At 41.2% G+C, this 19652-nt stretch overlaps 1 protein-coding gene across 1 annotated transcript in view; it reads left to right on the forward strand.

Annotated features, from left to right (window-relative positions):
* Window positions 1-19652, forward strand: part of LOC126203237 (dnaJ homolog subfamily C member 10-like) — a 120223-nt gene that overhangs the window by 31620 nt on the left and 68951 nt on the right. Inside the window, exon 5 of the mRNA XM_049937483.1 lies at window positions 3226-3441. Within this exon, the coding sequence (XP_049793440.1) occupies window positions 3226-3441 (216 nt within the window). The remainder of the gene's footprint in view (window positions 1-3225; window positions 3442-19652) is intronic.

Below are 19652 nucleotides of genomic sequence, written 5' to 3' on the forward strand. Positions count from 1 at the left end.
CCCATCTCATCTTCAGCATTCTTCTGTAGCAGCACATTTCGAAAGCTTCTATTCTCTTCTTGTCTAAGCTATTCATCGTCCATGTTTCACTTCCATACATGGCTACACTCCATACAGATACTTTCAGAAACGACTTCCTGACACTTAAATCAATACTCGACGTTAACACATTTCTCTTCTTCAGAAACGATTTCCTTGCCATTGCCAGTCTACATTTTATATCCTCTCTACTTCGACCATCATCAGTTATTTTGCTCCCCAAATAGCAAAACTCCTTCACTACTTTTAAGTGTCTCATTTCCTAATCTAACTCCCTCAACATCACCCAACTTAATTTGACTACATTCCATTATCCTCGTTTTGCTTTTGTTGATGTTAATCTTATACCCTCCTTTCAAGACACTGTTCATTCCGTTCAACTTCTCTTCCCAGTCCTTTGCTGTCTCTGACAGAATTGCAATATCATTGGTGAACCTCAAAGTTTTTATTTCTTCTCCATTGATTTTCATTCCTACTCCGAATTTTTCTTTTGTTTCCTTTAATGCTTGCTCAATATAAAGATTGAATAACATCAGGGTGAGGCTACAACCCTGTCTCACTCCCTTCCCAACCACTGCTTCCCTTTCATGTCCCTCGACTCTTATAACTGCCATCTGGTTTCTGTACAAATTGTAAATAGCCTTTCGCTCCCTGTATTTTACCCCTGCCACCTTCAGAATTTGAAAGAGAGTATTCCAGTCAACATTGTCAAAAGCTTTCTCTAAGTCTACAAATGCTAGAAATGTAGGTTTGCCATTCCTTAGAATTTCTTCTAAGATAAGTCGTCGGATCAGTATTGCCTCACGTGTTCCAACATTTCTACGGAATCCAAACTGATCTTCCCCGAGGTCGGCTTCTACCAGTTTTTCCATTCATCCGTAAAGAATTCGTGTTAGTATTTTGCAGCTGTGACTTATTAAACTGATAGTTCGGTAATTTTCACATATGTCAACACTTATGATTAGGAAATGAGACACTGGAAGTAGTAAAGGAGTTTTGCTATTTGGGGAGCAAAGTAAATGATGAAGGTCGAAGTAGAGAGGATATAAAATGTAGACTGGCAATGGCAAGGAAAGCGTTTTTGAAGAAGAGAAATTTGTTAACATCGAGTATAGATTTAAGTGTCAGGTAGTTGTTTCTGAAAGTATTTGTATGGAGTGTAGCCATGTATGGAAGTGAAACATGGACGATAAATAGTCTAGACAAGAAGAGAATAGAAGCTTTTGAAATGTGGTGCTACAGAAGAATGCTGAAGATTAGTTGGGTAGATCACATAACTAATGAGGAGGTATTGCATAGAATTGGGGAGAAGAGGAATTTGTGACACAACTTGACTAGAAGAAGGGATCGGTTGGTAGGATATGTTCTGAGGCATCAAGGGATCACCAATTTAGTATTGGAGGACAGCGTGAAGGGTAAAAATCGTAGAGGGAGACCAAGAGATGAATACACTAAGCAGATTTAGAAAGATGTAGGCTGCAGTAGGTACTGGGAGATGATGCAGCTTGTACAGGATAGAGTAGCATAGAGAGCTGCATCAAACCAGTCTCAGGACTGAAGACGACAACATGTAAACAGCCTGTTAGAACATTGATTTCTAGCGATTTATGTGAGAGATGTTAATATTGTGAAAAGGCATATTTTTGATGATATGTATTATGGAATATTTTAAAGCCTGACATATGCTGAAGCAAAATCTTTTGAAGTGCCAATTGAAAATGGCCCAAAGGCCGAAATTGCAATTGTGAAATAAATAACTTCTATAGTCAACAGCTAATATGATGTCCTTTTAAAAAAATTTACATGACTTTGAACTCCAACCATGGGAAGTTAACTACTTTCAAGAATATTTTAATTTAAAGTTCTAAGTTTAATTTTTTTATGTTATTGCCCATTTGCTATTGTAATTTTTCATTTATTTTATTAATTCTGGAGTTGTATTACCCTGCTATGTTAATTAGGCAACACCAGTTATCTAAACATTTTTAAAATTGATTACTGAATAATGTTTTAGTTAGCTGAATCAAAGTTTAAAGATCAATGAATTTAATTTTTTGTGATCTTGTGTGTTTGGGCATCATTTAAGTTTATAAATTATAGTAAAGAAAGTAATGTAACTATGATAGAAATTGAACAAAAATACTGAAATCTGATACTTTACCCCAAACCATAGGGAATTTTTGAAATTTAGGCTTAAAAACAGTCCCCCAATCATGTAAGTATAATCTGATATCTTTAAGGTGGGGGGTGATTAGGTATTTAAAAGATCAGAGTGTCATTAGAGTTATCTTCACTCATAATCACGTGATATTGCGCTAAAGTGCAGGTTTAGTAATTTGTGTGAGTACCAAAAATTGAAATGATTTCTTAAGTGTCAAATTTCAACCAGATATGTGAGTGAAACCTGAAAATAAGAATGAATAGTACCACATTGTATATCAAAGTTGGAAGAAATGATGTTGATAACCATGTAGATTTCAGTGAATGAGTTAGCAAGTGTCAAAATGTGTGACATAAATGGTTGTATCTTTTAATTACATTGACTTGGAATTAACAGTCGGACAGTGAGAGGGGGAGCAAAGTGATCCTGTAAGGATTCCGTTTTTATCTATTGAGGTACAGAGCCCTAAAAAGTGACATTTATGCATAATCTTTGTATAAAGTTCATTTGTGCTAGTTAAGTGGTAAAAAGGTAGAACACAGAACTCTTCATTAGATCTTGGTAGTTTCACTTTTGAATTGAAATAGAAGTTGTTGATTGACAGTTATCTGCAAAAATTTTGTGGGGAATTCTACAGTAACAGAGCTAGTTGTAGGAGTTATTTAGCTGAAGCATATGGATGTTATTAACTTTTTGTGGCTTGTGTTACACACAGAAATTAGGAGCAGGAGTAAGCTGAGAAACTCTCAGTAAATTCTATAAATTATCCAGGCTTGTAAATCTTCCAACTATTTTTCTTAAATTTCATTTAGTGATGTCAGTCGGTTGTTATCTCTAAACAAAGTTTCCCATCCATATTCAAACTAAGATAAATGGAGATTACATAACATCCCATACAAAAAGTGTTGGGATCTTAAATGTGAACCAAAAAATAAAATCATGTTTCTACCCCACCTCCATCCTGTCTTTACCTACATTGAGTAAAGCTGAAACTGTTTTTATAAGTGACTTCTTCATTGTCTCAGAGAGAAAGATATGTTGGTGATCGTGAGATGCCACAACTAAAAGAGTTTATACTGAAGAGACTGCAAGTCGAAATTATTAAGATTGATGGTGATACTTGGAAGATTTTGTCAAATCCAGATGACCAGTACCAGGGCATTCCGTGGGTTCTCTTCTTGCTTGATGGAACATCAGACATTGAACAAGAGGAAGTAAGGCTCATAGTAGCTGCCATGTTGGTAAGTGTAGCTATACATTCCATCATTTTCATGTGACTTTAACAAAATCATTATTTTTGCTTAGTGATGATATGTGGTGTACAGTCAGTCATCATTTGTTTACTTAGTGTGATTTTGTGTTATACTACAAAAGCCTTAGATTAAGTAGACCACTAAATTCTATTTAAGGTACTGAGATATGATAGCATTTGTAACATTTTTATTGCATAAAACAGAAAGCAGAGGGCCTCATTGACAGCCAGTGTTACAGGAATAAAACTTGAATCACTGTGGAGCTACATAACATGTGGGACCCAGTAATGTATAGTCCAAATCTTAACTGATGTAAATGATCTTAGAGTGACTTACAGTTTTGAACCATCATATGTTTGCTAATCAAAGTTCCAAAGTCAATTTTACCATTGTAATGCACCTCTTTCTCCAGGGGACAAATATTAATTATTATCAGTACTAGTATATTAAGCTACAAATTATCATTTTAAACCTGTGTGGTCTCCCTGGTGTGCCTAGTCGACCACAAGTCCCTGTCACGCTGTTCACTCTAACAACAGAGTACATACAGGATTGAAGACATGGAGAAAGAAAGGTATCATGACAATTTGAATTTAGAGTAATATAACTTTCTTACCTTTATTGGTCGTTGTTGCACGCTCGTGGTCTAGTGATGAATCTCGCCATCCGCTGCTTGTAAAATCAGTTTGAGGTCCAGGGTGTGTATTCTGCTGTGTAAGAACTGACACATATTTAAACTTCCAACTTTTATTTTATAAATGCTGATCGTGACGATATTCAATAATTTTCAATGTAACAACTTTTCCAATACATCATTTCGTTCCCTCTATCCTTGACCTTCTCAAAGCAAGCATACTACAAGACGTCTCAACACCAACTGCCCATTGTCTCTACACCCGCCAACAACCGGCTCCTGTTCACGGAGCTTACAAACTGTGCAGTACTGCCAGCCTTGGTTGTGTATCGGTATTTTACACATCGCATGTATACATATATGAAAAACATAGTATGAAAAATGAAAAGTCTTTATAATATAGTTCTGTGGCAATATACCTCACGGTTGTCCTCATATTAACAGTTTTGTAATATTTAAGTTTTTGTTTACATAGTTAAATTTCACTTGCTCCTTCAAGTTGATTGATGGCACCGCACACCTCGCCAGCCGGTGGTATCGGTAGTTTCAGTAGTCCGTTACATTACACCAGACACATCCCAGTTAGTAGTTGAGCAACCTTACATGAGTAGAGACTGCAGCAGGGAATCTTCCGTCAGAAGTGATGTGGATGGCTTTGTGACATTGGATACAATGGAAGATATGTCGTAGCCAGCAAGGTGCGTCGGGAAGTGCGGGGCATGCTCGAAGTGTGGCATTGGTGGTGTGACTAACAGGTTGCCATCAGCAGCGTTAGCAGATAAGGGCATAGTCTTGGTGGCATCTGTAATTGTTGCTGGCTCGGCAGCATTATTTGAAGAGGGAGGCTTGTTGGCTGTGTTGCATTGCACCTTTGCGTCCACAGGAAGTGATGCAGGGCCTGCGGCAGTGTAATCTGGGACGTGACAGTGAGTGTACTGTGGTGGGACAGGAGTGGTGTCCACGAAACTGTGTGTGACAGTGCTTGCACTCAACTGCCTGTCCATGTAGGTAGTAGTAATCATGAGGTCGTTATAGTGTAACATGACATAAGGCAGAAAATGACGGATATTTCCGCACACATGGAAATTGACTAATGGGTGCATAGGCAGCACTGATGTGGGGTCTGTCTGTTGTGATTGGTCCAATAAAATTCACGCCATTTTAGGGCAGTTCACTGATTCTGTTGTTTGTTTTCCCACAATTACGATATCAAAAGTGTTTGTATCTTATTTTGACACTTTGTATGGTCCTGTAAGTGACAGTTGTAGGGCGTTTTTCACTACTTCTGTACATAGTATTACATGAGAACATGTGGCCAGTTCTTTATGAATTAAAAATCTATTGTGCCATGTTACAGGACAGGAGTGGCACACGGACATTTTGTATATGTGTTTGCACATGCTCCACTAAGTCTGGTAAGTCTTGGTTTGTTGGGATCGTTTCATGCACTACAAATTCAGTGGGTGGGGTTGGGGGACTCATTGTATAGTATTTCAAGGAGCTACCGTCAAGGTCTTCTTTGTATGCCATTCAAGTGCTCAGGAAAACTCATGGAAGGGCCTCCACCTCTGATTCTCGATGTCACGTGAGAGCAGTTTTCATCGTCCGATGCCACCGTTCTGAGAGGCCATTGGATTGGGGGTGGTGAGCGGTTGTGTGGAGCTGGTGGTACCTACGTAGATGGCGTAAGTCATTGAACAGTTGGTATTCAAACTGCCAAAACTGGTCCAATGTTAAGGAGGCCACATAGCAGAATCTGGCAGTCCAACTGTTGATGAAATTTTTTTGCTACTGTCTCTGCTGATATGTCAGAAACTGGTGTGGCCTCCACCCATTGTATCGTGTAATCTATCAGTGACAGAATGTAATAGTAAGCATGCGATTTGGGGAGTGGCCCTTCAATTTGAATCGGGAATTAACCAAAGGGATGCTGTGTGAGGTGGCCAGGTTTTGCCTGTTACCACGGAAGGCAAGTCCTGGCCCAGGTGGCACAGTCCTTTTTAATGTTAGGTCAGACAAACCACTCCGTGATGAGGTGTATGGTAGGGCGCATGTCCTGATGTGCAAGGTTGTGGAGGTCAAAAACTGTCCTGCGATACGGCTCTGTGACAACTGGCCAGACCCACCAGTTGGAAACGTCACAGGAAACTTGTTTAGTAGCACTGGGTAATGCGCATTGTTGCAATTAGAGTCTCTTGTCTGGTTGTAAAACAAGTTGTAGAAATCAGCATCTGTTGCACGTGCATCTGCGGACCTACCAAAGTCCGTCTGGGCAGAGATAGCTGCTATACATGGAAGATAGTCTGCCACAATATTATTGGCACCTTTGACATATTGTACATTGGTAATGAACTGTGCTTCGAAATCTAGGTGACAGAATCTCCTAGCTGCAGAATCTGCCGATGGGTTATGGAATGCGTCTCCCAATGGGGGAGGGTCTCTGTATATGCTAAGGCGTCCCCCCTCAACATCACCTTGAAAGTGATGAACTGCCTCATATATGGCTAGTAGTTTGCAATCAAATGCGCACCATTTTGTCTGGGCGTCGGTGAGTTTGCGCAAGGAAAAACCTGAGCGGCTAAGTGATTCCACTGATCTCTTGCTGTAAAGAGCCCCAATCGCATGATTGCTAGCATCGTATGCAATAATTAGATGTGCATTGGGGGATGGGTGGGTGAGGGTCGTGGCATGTAACAGGTGCACTTTTATTTTGTCAAAGGCCATCTGCATTTGCGGTGTCCAATTGAGGCATCATTTGCCAGTTGTATTCCTCTCACACAATGCTTGTATGGGTGGTTGTAAAGTAACGGCGTGTGGCAATTGGTTCCTGTAGAAATTTATTACCTCTAAAAACCTAAGCAGCTCTTGGTAGTTGGTGGGAGGTGGGAGGAGGTGAATCTCTTCAGTTTTCTCAGAGGTAAGACATAACCCAGACACCTCAACGTGGTGTTCACAAAGTTCACACGGGGTTGCTGAAGTTGGCAGTTGTCACGCAGGTGGTCGTTGTGGTCTTGCTCGTTTTGCGAAAAGAAAAACAACTTCGCCTGTTATGATAGGTGACTATTGTATGACAGAGCCCTAAATGGCATTCAGGGTACTAGAGTGGTGGGGGGGGGGGGGGGAGGTCACAACCTGGTCATTCTGGCCATCGTTGGGTAGTTTATGGCAGTGTGGAACCTCGGGGCAGCTCGGTCAAGATCGTACAAAATCGTTTTTTGTACAGGTATACTGGGCACTGACCGCAGCGTTGCGCTGTTGATTGTTAATTAGAATGCAGTGTTGTGATTGTGCATGTGTTCTATCTGTGAGTTTAAACTCTGGAGGTGCTTCCTTGTGCACTATAATTGCTGTTCTCAATGTTCTCTGTCAATTTTAGGAGCCAAAGTGGCCATAGTGTAGAATCAGGCAGTAGCGTCGGATCACTTACAACTCACAGTCAGCACCAGAGTGAAGACGGTGTGCTTTTGCTCAGCGTAGTCTCGTTGATGATGAGCTGTAGCTGCTGTTCAGTTATTGTAGCAGCTGTTCAGTTGTTGTAGCAGTAGTGCCTTGGCAGTTTCGCATTTGTGAGAAACTGGAACATCCGAAAGCAAGTCGCTAATAAGGCCTGCACTGTCTTCTAGGTGGCTAAGAAGAATGGCAAACTTCTCGTTGTCTCCAATGATGCCACTAGCTTACGTCAAACACTTGGTGAGGGCAAACCACATCACAGGAGAATTCGTGCAGTCGAGGGCAAACCACATCACGGGAGAATTCGTGCAGAACAACCATAGTTTCAGACGGTGGTGGATGGTATGATGGCCATCAGTGGTTTGGTTGTAAGGCACCATCATGAGGTGGGCAGGGCATGGTGTGGCAGGTGTGGAAGTGTCGATGCCCAAGACAGGCAGGAAATGTGACGCAACATAGGGAGGAGCATGACGAGCCAATTCCTGTCATGGTGCGGGTGGTATCGACGTCACACGGCAATGTGTGTATAGAACTCAGGTGGCTGTTCAAAGAACGGCTGTGCATTTTGAGTGAAGTTCCAGGTCCGATGCAGTAGGTATGACTTTCCTAATGTTAGATGTCTGAGGCAGTGGAAAATATAGGTGAGAGTGCGCTTGAGGTCAAGGCACCGTAAATTAGAAGGTAAGTGTGGTCCTTTTATTATCCAGCGACACAGTCAGTGTGTTGTATGAATAAAAACGAGAACATTCTCCAGAGTTGATACTCAGAGCAAAAGAACATTCTCAAATAAAGTTTCAGTTTCGTATGAACAAAAACTAGGAAGCATAATCTCTGACCCAGGAGTACTTTCTCTCTACCTCCCTCCCCTTACTGAGTAAGTTCTCAGCAAAGAGATTAAAATCTAACATCTTTGGTTCTTAGTTTGTTTCGTTTGCGTGTGTTTTGTGATACCGAAAGTTTTTCTCACGTTATTTCTGTGCCAAAATGGAAGATTCAGAATTAGCCTTGTGAACATTATAAAAGATTATCCAGCAATCATCGGTATGTTGTGCAAAACAAAACAGGCTATTATCACATTGGGGATTTTTGTTTGGGCAAGCCTTATTTTATTTTGCAGAATTTGGAAACGCCTTTTTACCTGTCTAAAGCACCGTTCGATTATCACCCTTTCTTTAGAGTGAAGTCTGTTGTATGCCCTCTCATCGGGTGTTTCGAGATTTTGAAATGGTGTCATTAACCACGTTGCAATGCCATATCCTTCATCTCCTAAAATTAGGGCGTTGCACTGGTTCTCTCACAATATACGATACACATCTGAGTTTCTCCATATCCTAGCATCATGTACAGACCCAGGCCATGAAGCATCAACACTTGTAAACATTTCACTGTTATCACATGTCACCTGCACGTTTATAGGTGGAAAACACTTTCGGGTAACGTATTCATCTCCATGTGCAGAAGGTTTGTAGTTCGTTAATGTTTCTTGGAAATCGGATCCACAACGGTGTTTTTCTGTTAACCTGTTGCAGAACATATGAAAACGTTAGTGATACTGTAGTCTGGTGCATTCCCAAGTCTTCTCCTACACCAATCCGAAAGTCTGGATCCGATAAATAGCGCAAAAATGTTTTCATTTTCCATTCATTGGAAAGGGTGCCTCCTCTTCTTTCGTGATTTTACGGAAGAAAGTGATTTGCCAGCCAATTAATGTTTTCACTGTTAAATCTATACAAACTTCTACGGTTCCTTTCTTCTGTGTTCTTGCGTATTACGTATATCTTTTTTTGCCTTTCAAGAAAGATAAATTCTGCCATTTTCACTAAAAACACTCGGTAACGCTTAACTACAACACAACTTACTCAGCTCGAAGTATGGTACGGAGCTCACTCACAAAAACAGAGAATGTTCTCCGCTTGTGAGAAACTTCTGTGGTTTCATTCATACGAAATAGGAGAATATTCTGTGCTTTGAGCAACTTCCCCCACCCTTCAACCCACACTGAGAACATAATCAGGTGAAGTATATTCTCAGACTGGCTTTATTCATGCCAACCAGGGAACTGTCTTCAAACTTCTGAGTATAAAATATATTCTCCGTTTTAATCATATGACTCAGTATCTCGTGGAGTTCATGTGGACGTGCACTCGTTCATGACGCGACCGACATGGTCGTGACGTCACTAGAACTTGGAGGCAGTGATATCTGGCCTTGCCGAGGTGAGGTCATGAAAAACATGTTCTCAGAGTCCATAGTTAGTTTTGATGCTGGGTGTGGGTAGTGCACATGCGAAACATGGTGCTGAAATGGAAGCGAGTCAGTTGTGATGCCTGGCATGGCTGGTGCAACTGGGATATGAGGACATCATAGTCTGACTTGTGGAATTCGCATTTAGTCACAATGGTTAGAACTGGATTTGGAAAATCGGAATGCATTGGTACTAAAAGATGATGTAAATTTTGATCCTGCGGTCTGCTGGCAGGTGGGTGATGAAGCAGAGTGATGGAATAATGTGGTGCAGGCCATTGTTGATAAATTGTAATGGCACTTTGGGAGGTGTCTGCACAGTTCAGGTCATTAAAGCAAGTGTCATAACACTCATAATAACTAGCACTGGAACACACAATGTTTTGTCCTATGTGCAAAGGTCGAAGTCACAGAGATTAACGTTTGTTATGGAGGCTGGCAGCCATTGTTTATTATGATTCTCTGCATCACTTTTGTCTAAAGTACCAGCAATAGATTCAGTTGATGTCAAAAATATGTTAAACCTGGAATGTTTATCGTGAAGTCACTTGGTAAATTTGACATAGTTCACTACTTGACATAGACGGCGATGTGAAGTTTTGTCTGATGATGTGGAGGTTGCTCGGAAGATGTGACGAAAAATGAAGGCATTGTCGCTGTGTCATTTCGCATTGTAGTGCCGTCCAAGCCTTGGTGGATATTTAGTGATTTTGTGCATGGAATGTTTATGGCATTCACGAGCACTTGTTGAGATATGTTGTCAGTATTGCTGAATAAATAGTGAGGTTGTACCATCTGTAATGGCAGCAGTCTTGACGGCATAACTGATACAGCAGATTTTCAAGTTAACGGCAAAATCGTGGTGTGACGCAGAAATTCGGGGTCACCGCTGTGGGGGAATATTGTACCTCCAGGGGTATTGTACCAGAAGTGTGATAGCAGGATAGTGGCATGCCATAGAAATATGATTTCCTCACTATTTATTACCTAGCGCAATGTACATAACACCTGTAATTGTTACAAGCTTACACATCATACTAACTTTCCTTGCCTTCTTGGGCAGTCCTTTTCTCCAGTTAGAGATGTTATGCCACTACAACGTAAATACAAGATTGTTGGTTCATTCTGCATATTTTTACTCCCTGTTGTCTTATGGAATTATCTGCTAGGCCAACACACCGTAACTAAATGAAGTATATATTCAGCACAAGCTAGAAGAATGAAAATTATGTAAATTGAATATTCACACATCTTATACAAGGTGTTCGGAAATTCCTGTTAACAACTTCCAGGATTTGTAAAGGGGGGGGGGGGGGGGGTGAGTACATAATATTTGGAATAGGAACCATGTGGAAATGTACCGTCTCTGTGCTGTAGCTGTTTGAAGACATGTTTGCTAGATAGGTCTGCAACAGGATAGTCGTGGTGGGGGCTGGTTATGTTGAATCAGATGATGTCATTCGATGTCCATTCTACCTCTCTGACATGGTTCGAGCCTCATTCATGTGTCAGTGCGTGTTAGCATGTGATTCAGTACACATTTGCAGAATACACCAACATGATCCTGCCAAATGGCGAAGTTCACAGTAATGGAAGAGCTGCATGTTGCCTTTATCAAGATCGTTCTCAACATCTGACTCCATCACATACTCTTTTCCCCTCACCGTCAGCAGGAGTGCCTGTGGTACTCCAAGGAGATGCCGCACACCCAAGTTACAAAGGACGTTCAAAAAGTTTTGCACAGTTGTCTCTATTTTTTTTTATTTTTTGCAGGAGGAGAATGAAATCTTTTGTGAACATACTTGGAACATTTCGCTATACATTGAGCCTACTCAATGTAGCCTCCACCAGCTGTGACACATTTGGCCCAACGTTCTTTCCAAGATGTAAAGGCACTTTGGTAAAATTCTGGGGATTGACTTTTACACCATCACTTGACCCAGGAAATAAGGTCTTTCTCACTATCAAATGTTTTACTGTGCAGGTGGGCCCTCAGACAAACAAAGAGGTAAAAATCAGACGGAGCCAAGTCTGGGCTGTAGGGAGAATGAGAAACAATTTTCCAACCCATTTTCCTGATTTTTCTCCTGCATCATAAGGGTTGTATGGGGTTTGGCATTGTCATGGTGTAGTCTGATGAGTTGACCCTGAAGCTGTGGTCTGTGGGCCTTGATGGCACATCCCAGCTTGTCCAATGACAACAGTAATGGTCCTGGTCAATTGTGGAGCCAGGTTCCAAAAAGTCAATGAAAATGACACCACACTGATCCCAGATGGAGCAAACCATCACCTTTCAGCCTGCTGTTCGTGAAAGTCTTGGTTTCTTCTTCCAATAGGAAACCCGATGATATAGGTTTGTTTTACAAAAATTATTGATGTAGTGACATAAATGGTGTGGCAAAGTGTGTCTGTGTCAGACTAAAACTCATCAATCTCTCCTAGGATTTTTTGTCACTATCACTCATTTCATCTCTGGCAATAACTTATTAATGTCAAGTTGTGGAATGGTTCAGAGTCCACATTAAACTGTAGCTTCCCCTCTATATTGAGTAAGTCAGTTCAAATGTTGTAGAAAGATAAGCACTGTATCATTCAGACTAACCTTTGAGGTTGAAGAGAACTTTAATTTACTAAGAGGTAAATGACAGCTTTTAATACAATAATGTAACTGAGGAAGCAAAAGCTTCTTTCATAGCAGTATTTTTCCATCTTAGGTTAAATTTATTTGGCACCAGCAAAAATATTTTTAAGTAGGAGAGTGATAATCTATTGTTAATACCATGTAGAAGTTGAGCTTTTAAAGAGTTGTTTGTCTTTAGTTAATGTACATTCTGGGTCTTTGCACATCTTTGAAAGTTCTTGATAACATCTATGGAACGCAATGAAAGATGTGATAAATGCAGGGTGTATCAAAAAGAATCATCCACATACAATGAATTTTGTTTTTTGATGAACAGGAAACTCAAAAAGTATTCAGTATACCCCCTTGAGATGCACAGCATATATCAGTGCGGTATTAAAATTGTTCCCAAACTGCAGGGAGCGTGCTTGAGTTACAGCTTCCACAGCTGCTGTTAAGCAATGTCTCAGTTCATTCATTGTTGTTGGTAATGGAGGCACAGAAACAGAGTCTTTTTTATAAACCCCCACAAGAAATAATCACATACAGTCAGGTCCGGTCACCAAGGAGGCCAGTAATGTAATGCTGAATCATTTGGTCCAGTGCGACCAATCCATCATTCAGTAATCCTTTGATTTGAAAATTCCTGCCCTTCCAAATGCCAGTGTGGTGGTGCCCCATCCTGTTGGTAAATGAATTCATTCAAATCAGTCTCCAACTGTGTGAAAAGAAAGTTCTCAACTTATCGAGATATGTGCTTCCTGTAACAGTGTTCTCAGCAAAGGAGAATGAAACTACACAAAACGCATTAAATTTTAGAGAGTTCCTCTCTTGTTGTACAACTTCATGTGGTTGTTCCGTACCCCATATTCTCACATTATGATGATTCACCTTTCTATTTAAAAATGGTATATTGCCTCGTCACTAAACATTAAGCATGGAAGAACACTGTCTTCCTCGATATTGCCAAAAATGAAATTACAGAACTCTACACCTTGTTGTTTGTCAGTTTCATGAAGAGCTTGCAGCAGCTGAATTTTGTATGGTTTCATGTGTAAATGTTAATGCAACATATGCCAGACAGACTGTCGAACTGCATGGCAAATGGATTTCTGTGGACTCCTTGTGAAATATGGAGGATGCATTCAACTTTTGCATCAGACACTTGGGGACAATCCTGTGATTTGCCTTTACAAAAATAACTTGTTTCTCGGAATTGTTCATGCCATCATCTAATGGTTTGTGCTGTAAGAGGAATGACACCATACCTAGTACAAGAGTCTTACTGAACAGTTATTACTCCCCCACAATGCACAAAACATAGACCACAGAACACTTTCTGTTGTCCCAACATAATTTTTACTAGAACCAAAGTGGGTACACACTGTTGCTACCTATCATGAACCATGTGAAGCTCGAGAGTTTGCTCTTTCCAACAGTACGTTGTTAATGCACAGGGTTGCCACAAATTCTGGTAATCAGGAATTTTAAACGTGTCAAGGAAATCCGAAAAAAAAGAAAAAAAAACACTGGAAAAATCTCATTTTTGTCTCAGTAGGTGAAATCATTTGTTTACTATGATGTCATGCATCATCGCTGGCTGGGGGCAGCTGAGTTCGTGCACCGCTTCCCTACTCCCTCATTCTTCTTGCCTCTCTACCACTCCCCTCAGCCTGTAGTCTGTACTGCCAACACTTCGTGCTGCTAGCCTAGCAGCTGCCAATGAGACTCGTGGAGGTGTGAGGAGTTGTTTGTTTGGATCTGATTCTCAGAGACTGTTGGCACAGCAGTCGGAGGCAGGTAATGTGTGCATGAGTTGTGTCTGAGTGATTGTGTGAAAGTGTTTGTGCTCTCATTTTCTGACAAAGACTGTGGCCAAAAATTTAGTTGTGAGAGTGTGACTGTCTTTTCCGCGTGCCTGTCTGCAGGTCAGCAATCATCTAGACCATGAGTTTCTATCTATCCTCATTAGTATTGATTCTCAGGGTATTTGTGCAAAGTTATCTGTTGTGTTGATTAATCATCACAGTTTAGATTAGATCAGAATCGATTCAATTTTTGTTCCATAGACCCAAAAAATGAGATGATTTTCATGGGTGTGGAACATGTCAAAAAATATAACATAAAAAGTATAAAACATTTGAATATAATACTTAATGCCGTGATCACTTGTCAGGAGATTGTCAAAATAGGTGAATACATTACAGTAAACTGTAACTGCTAATATTTGAAGAATTAATACAATTAATCAAATGTTGTCGAGCTCTTTTAATAAATTTATTATACACAAAATATCTAATCTTGACTGTTGTGACCGGGTGCTGTCAAAACTGAAATCTAACGGACATTTTTACTTACCGTATTTACTTGAATCTAAGCCGCACTCTAATCTAAGCCGCACCTGAAAAATGAGACTCGAAATCAAGGAAAAAAAAAATTCCCAAATGTAAGCCGCACCTGAAATTTGAGACTTGAAATTCAAGGGGAGAGAAAAGTTTCAGGCCCCACCTTCAAATCGAAACAAAGTTGGTCCATTGTAATATGAGGAACAATTTAGGTCGGATGAATGACGATACAGCTACAGTAGTTTGGTTCGAGTCATAAGTTTAGCAGTTAAGCTTTACCAGGTAGCCATTGCTGTGTGTCAGGCGCTCCGTCCGTATTTGTACGGGTACCCTTCCTTTTTCACTTGCTTCGTCTAGTTTGAATTGATTGCTTTTTTTTAATCTGATAAGTGCAGTTTTCTTTGTTATAGGTGTTTCCGTCACTCTAAGCTGAAAATGCATTAATGTACTGTGTCATGCATTGTTTGCCGCATTCTGATAATGAGTGTTAATTACAGATTGCCGCTCGCGGCATGGCTTGCTTTTGTGCACACTACTGCCGCTTACAATTAAAAAAAAAAAAAAAAAACAGAGAGAGAGGAATCGTCTCATTGGCGAAACAATGGCAAGAACTGCTATTTGTTGTTACTTACACTGCAGCTGTCTTTGATAATGATCAACAAGAACCAAATAATAGACTGCGTATGATAGAAGATGTTCTGAACGAGAGTTTAGCGAAAAATTTTCTCCGTTTGAAAATCTTTGCAGACGCCTCTTTAGTACATTACACTCTGCACAGAAATTAGTCATCTTAGATTTAAAAATCTAGTCAACTGCCGTGCTTCATTTCTGACTGTATCACTATTAGGCATAAGAATAATACGAATATAAACATGACATGATATGTATATACTTCTGCGTTTGCTGTTGTCTCACTCTAGTTCCATAGTTTATTAGACGGACAGGATTTAAATGAGATAGCAGCAAACATGAAAGAATACATGGAAAAATGTTTCTATTTGTATTATTCTTGTGGTGAAGAGAATACTGCATGTGATTCACAATTCATAAAAGTTCCTGTTAGCAACCATCTCTTCTCACAGGTAGGAAAAAGTTCAGAACATAGAGTTGGCCATATTGACAAACATCCCAAACAGTCTTGCGAGTTGGATTTTTGTAGGACATTCAAATGCTGCTACATTCGAAGATGAACAATACGGAATTTGTATTTGCTTTGTTTGATAATGTATAAAAATGCAATGGTCGAAACTCAGGGCAGAGAAAAAAAGCCCATCTTCCACCTTTTTTTTTTTAAATTTATTTACTGACGCAGATGGTTTTGCGCCAATATTTATCTTTGTGCCTGCAAAGCATGCCTGTGTAGTGCTACATATATTCGACTGCAGAAGTTAGTTGTGGCGCCACCTACCAACATTTTTCAGACCTTCCGCTTACTTTGCACTCGATTCTAAGCCGCAGGCAGTTTTTTGGATTACAAAAACCGGAAAAAAAAGTGGCTTAGATTAGAGTAAATACGGTAAGCTGGTCTAACAGTCCCTGTTAAGATATTCATCTACACTCCTGGAAATGGAAAAAAGAACACATTGACACCGGTGTGTCAGACCCACCATACTTGCTCCGGACACTGCGAGAGGGCTGTACAAGCAATGATCACACGCACGGCACAGCGGACACACCAGGAACCGCGGTGTTGGCCGTCGAATGGCGCTAGCTGCGCAGCATTTGTGCACCGCCGCCGTCAGTGTCAGCCAGTTTGCCATGGCATACGGAGCTCCATCGCAGTCTTTAACACTGGTAGCATGCCGCGACAGTGTGGACGTGAACCGTATGTGCAGTTGACGGACTTTGAGCGAGGGCGTATAGTGGGCATGCGGGAGGCCTGGTGGACGTACCGCCGAATTGCTCAACACATGGGGCGTGAGGTCTCCACAGTACATCGATGTTGTCGCCAATGGTCGGCGGAAGGTGCACGTGCCCGTCGACCTGGGACCGGACCGCAGCGACGCACGGATGCACGCCAAGACCGTAGGATCCTACGCAGTGCCGTAGGGGACCGCACCGCCACTTCCCAGCAAATTAGGGACACTGTTGCTCCTGGGGTATCGGCGAGGACCATTCGCAACCGTCTCCATGAAGCTGGGCTATGGTCCCGCACACCGTTAGGCCGTCTTCCGCTCACGCCCCAACATCGTGCAGCCCGCCTCCAGTGGTGTCGCAACAGGCGTGAATGGAGGGACGAATGGAGACGTGTCGTCTTCAGCGATGAGAGTCGCTTCTGCCTTGGTGCCAATGATGGTCGTATGCGTGTTTGGCGCCGTGCAGGTGAGCGCCACAATCAGGACTGCATACGACCGAGGCACACAGGGCCAACACCCGGCATCATGGTGTGGGGAGCGATCTCCTACACTGGCCGTACACCACTGGTGATCGTCGAGGGGACACTGAATAGTGCACGGTACATCCAAACCGTCATCGAACCCATCGTTCTACCATTCCTAGACCGGCAAGGGAACTTGCTGTTCCAACAGGACAATGCACGTCCGCATGTATCCCGTGCCACCCAACGTGCTCTAGAAGGTGTAAGTCAACTACCCTGGCCAGCAAGATCTCCAGATCTGTCCCCCATTGAGCATGTTTGGGACTGGATGAAGCGTCGTCTCACGCGGTCTGCACGTCCAGCATGAACGCTGGTCCAACTGAGGCGCCAGGTGGAAATGGCATGGCAAGCCGTTCCACAGGACTACATCCAGCATCTCTACGATCGTCTCCATGGGAGAATAGCAGCCTGCATTGCTGCGAAAGGTGGATAGTGCCGACATTGTGCATGCTCTGTTGCCTGTGTCTATGTGCCTGTGGTTCTGTCAGTGTGATCATGTGATGTATCTGACCCCAGGAATGTGTCAATAAAGTTTCCCCTTCCTGCGACAATGAATTCACGGTGTTCTTATTTCAATTTCCAGGAGTGTATATAGCGGAAGGAGTTACCTATCAGAAAATCTTCCAAACTCTGTTTAAACTGTGCTTTATCTGAAACCAGGTTTTTAATGGTTGCTGGCAGTTTATTGAAAATGTATGGTCCTGAATATTGGACCCCTTTTTGGACCAAGGCAAGTGATTTTAGGTCTTCATGTAGATTTTTCTTATTCCTGGTATTGATACTGTGTGTTGAGCTATTGGTTGTAAATAGAGATATGTTACTTGCAACACATTTCATTAAGGAATAAATATTATGAGAAGCAGTGGGTAGAATACAAAGTTCCTTGAACAGATTTCTACATGATGCTCTTGAATTTACGCCACAATTGATTCTTGTTACATGCTTTTGCATGCTAAAAACTTTTGCTCAGTTTGACTAGTCACCTCAGAATATGATCCTGTATGACATAATAGAATGAAAGTAAGCAAAGTATGCAAGATTTTTTATATTTGTATCCCCTACACCTAACATCATTCTCACTGCAAATACAGACTTTTTAGGCACTTCAGCAATTCTGTGGTATGCCTTTCCCAACTGAATTTATTATCAAGTTGTAATCCCAGAAATTTAACACTGTCAGCCTCTTCGATCTGCATGTCTTCATATGTTATAATGCTGAAAGGAAATCTCTTACCAGTTCTGAACTGCATATTGTGGGTCTTTTCAAAGTTTAATGATAGTGGATTAGCTTTAAACCATTTATTAATGTCACTGAAAAATTGATTAGCAGCTGTTTCTAAATCTGTACTTGACTTGCTACTTATTTCAATGTTTGTATCATCTGCAAACAAAACAAACTTAGCATCTTGGCAATGTGACCGACGAGACGTAATTAATCTACACAAGAAGAAGCAACAGACCCAAGGAACACCACATGTAATTAATTTCCTGTCAGATGAAGACTGACAGCTTACTGCACAGTTATTTCACAGTGACACCCTTTGTTTCCTGTTAGATAAGACTCAAACCGTTTTGCAGCACAGCCGGTGACACCATAATATTTAATTTACTTAGGAGTTGCTGTGGTTCAACAGTCAAAGGCTTTTGACAGGTCACAGAAAATGTCAGTATTCTCTGATTTATTATCTAATGAATTAAGTACATTTTCAGTGTAAATGTAAACAGCTTTCTCTATATCAAAACCATTAAGAAACCCAGACTGTGACTTGGGCAATATATTATTTGCAGTCAGATGCTTAAGGAGACACTTGAACACAACCTTTCCAAATATTTTTGAAAAAGCCGGCAAAAGTGAAATTGGTCAATAGTTTTATGTTATCTCTTCATCCCCCTTCCTGTAGAGAGGCTTAACTTAAGCATATTTTAGCCAGTCTGGAAATGTTCCACTGATAAGAGATTGATTACACAAATAACTTAAGATAAACAACTCGCATGAGCACTCTTTGATTAACTTCGTTGATATGTTATCATACCCACTAGAATATTTAGATTTTAAGGATTTTATGATGGATGCTACTTGTTTGGGAGACATGAGTGTTGTTTCCATTTTACTGAAGTTCTTTTTAAAGACTGGTCTGATACTCCATTGCACTGTTTACTGAACCTGATAACCCCAAGCTCCAGTAACAGAAATAAAGTACTTGTTTAAGAGATTTGCAACACAGCATGGCATTTGGAAGGATGACGGTTCAATCCCGTGTCCAGCCGTCCTGATTTATGTTTTCCATGATTTCCCTAAATCGCTCCAGGCAAATGCCGGGATGGTTCCTTTGAAAGGGCACGGCCGACTTCCTTCCCCATCCTTCCCTAATCCTATGAGACCGATAACCTCGCTGTTTGGTCTCTTCCCCCAAACAACCAACCAATCAACACAGCATGCACTTGTTACCAATGCCTCATTTATTTTTAGAGCTGCCTGTCCCTCTTCCCTTTTGGCCCCACTTCGTCTCTGTCTTCACTCTATCCCAT

This window comes from Schistocerca nitens, chromosome 9 (genome assembly GCF_023898315.1).
Source record: "Schistocerca nitens isolate TAMUIC-IGC-003100 chromosome 9, iqSchNite1.1, whole genome shotgun sequence".
Lineage (NCBI taxonomy): Eukaryota > Metazoa > Arthropoda > Insecta > Orthoptera > Acrididae > Schistocerca > Schistocerca nitens.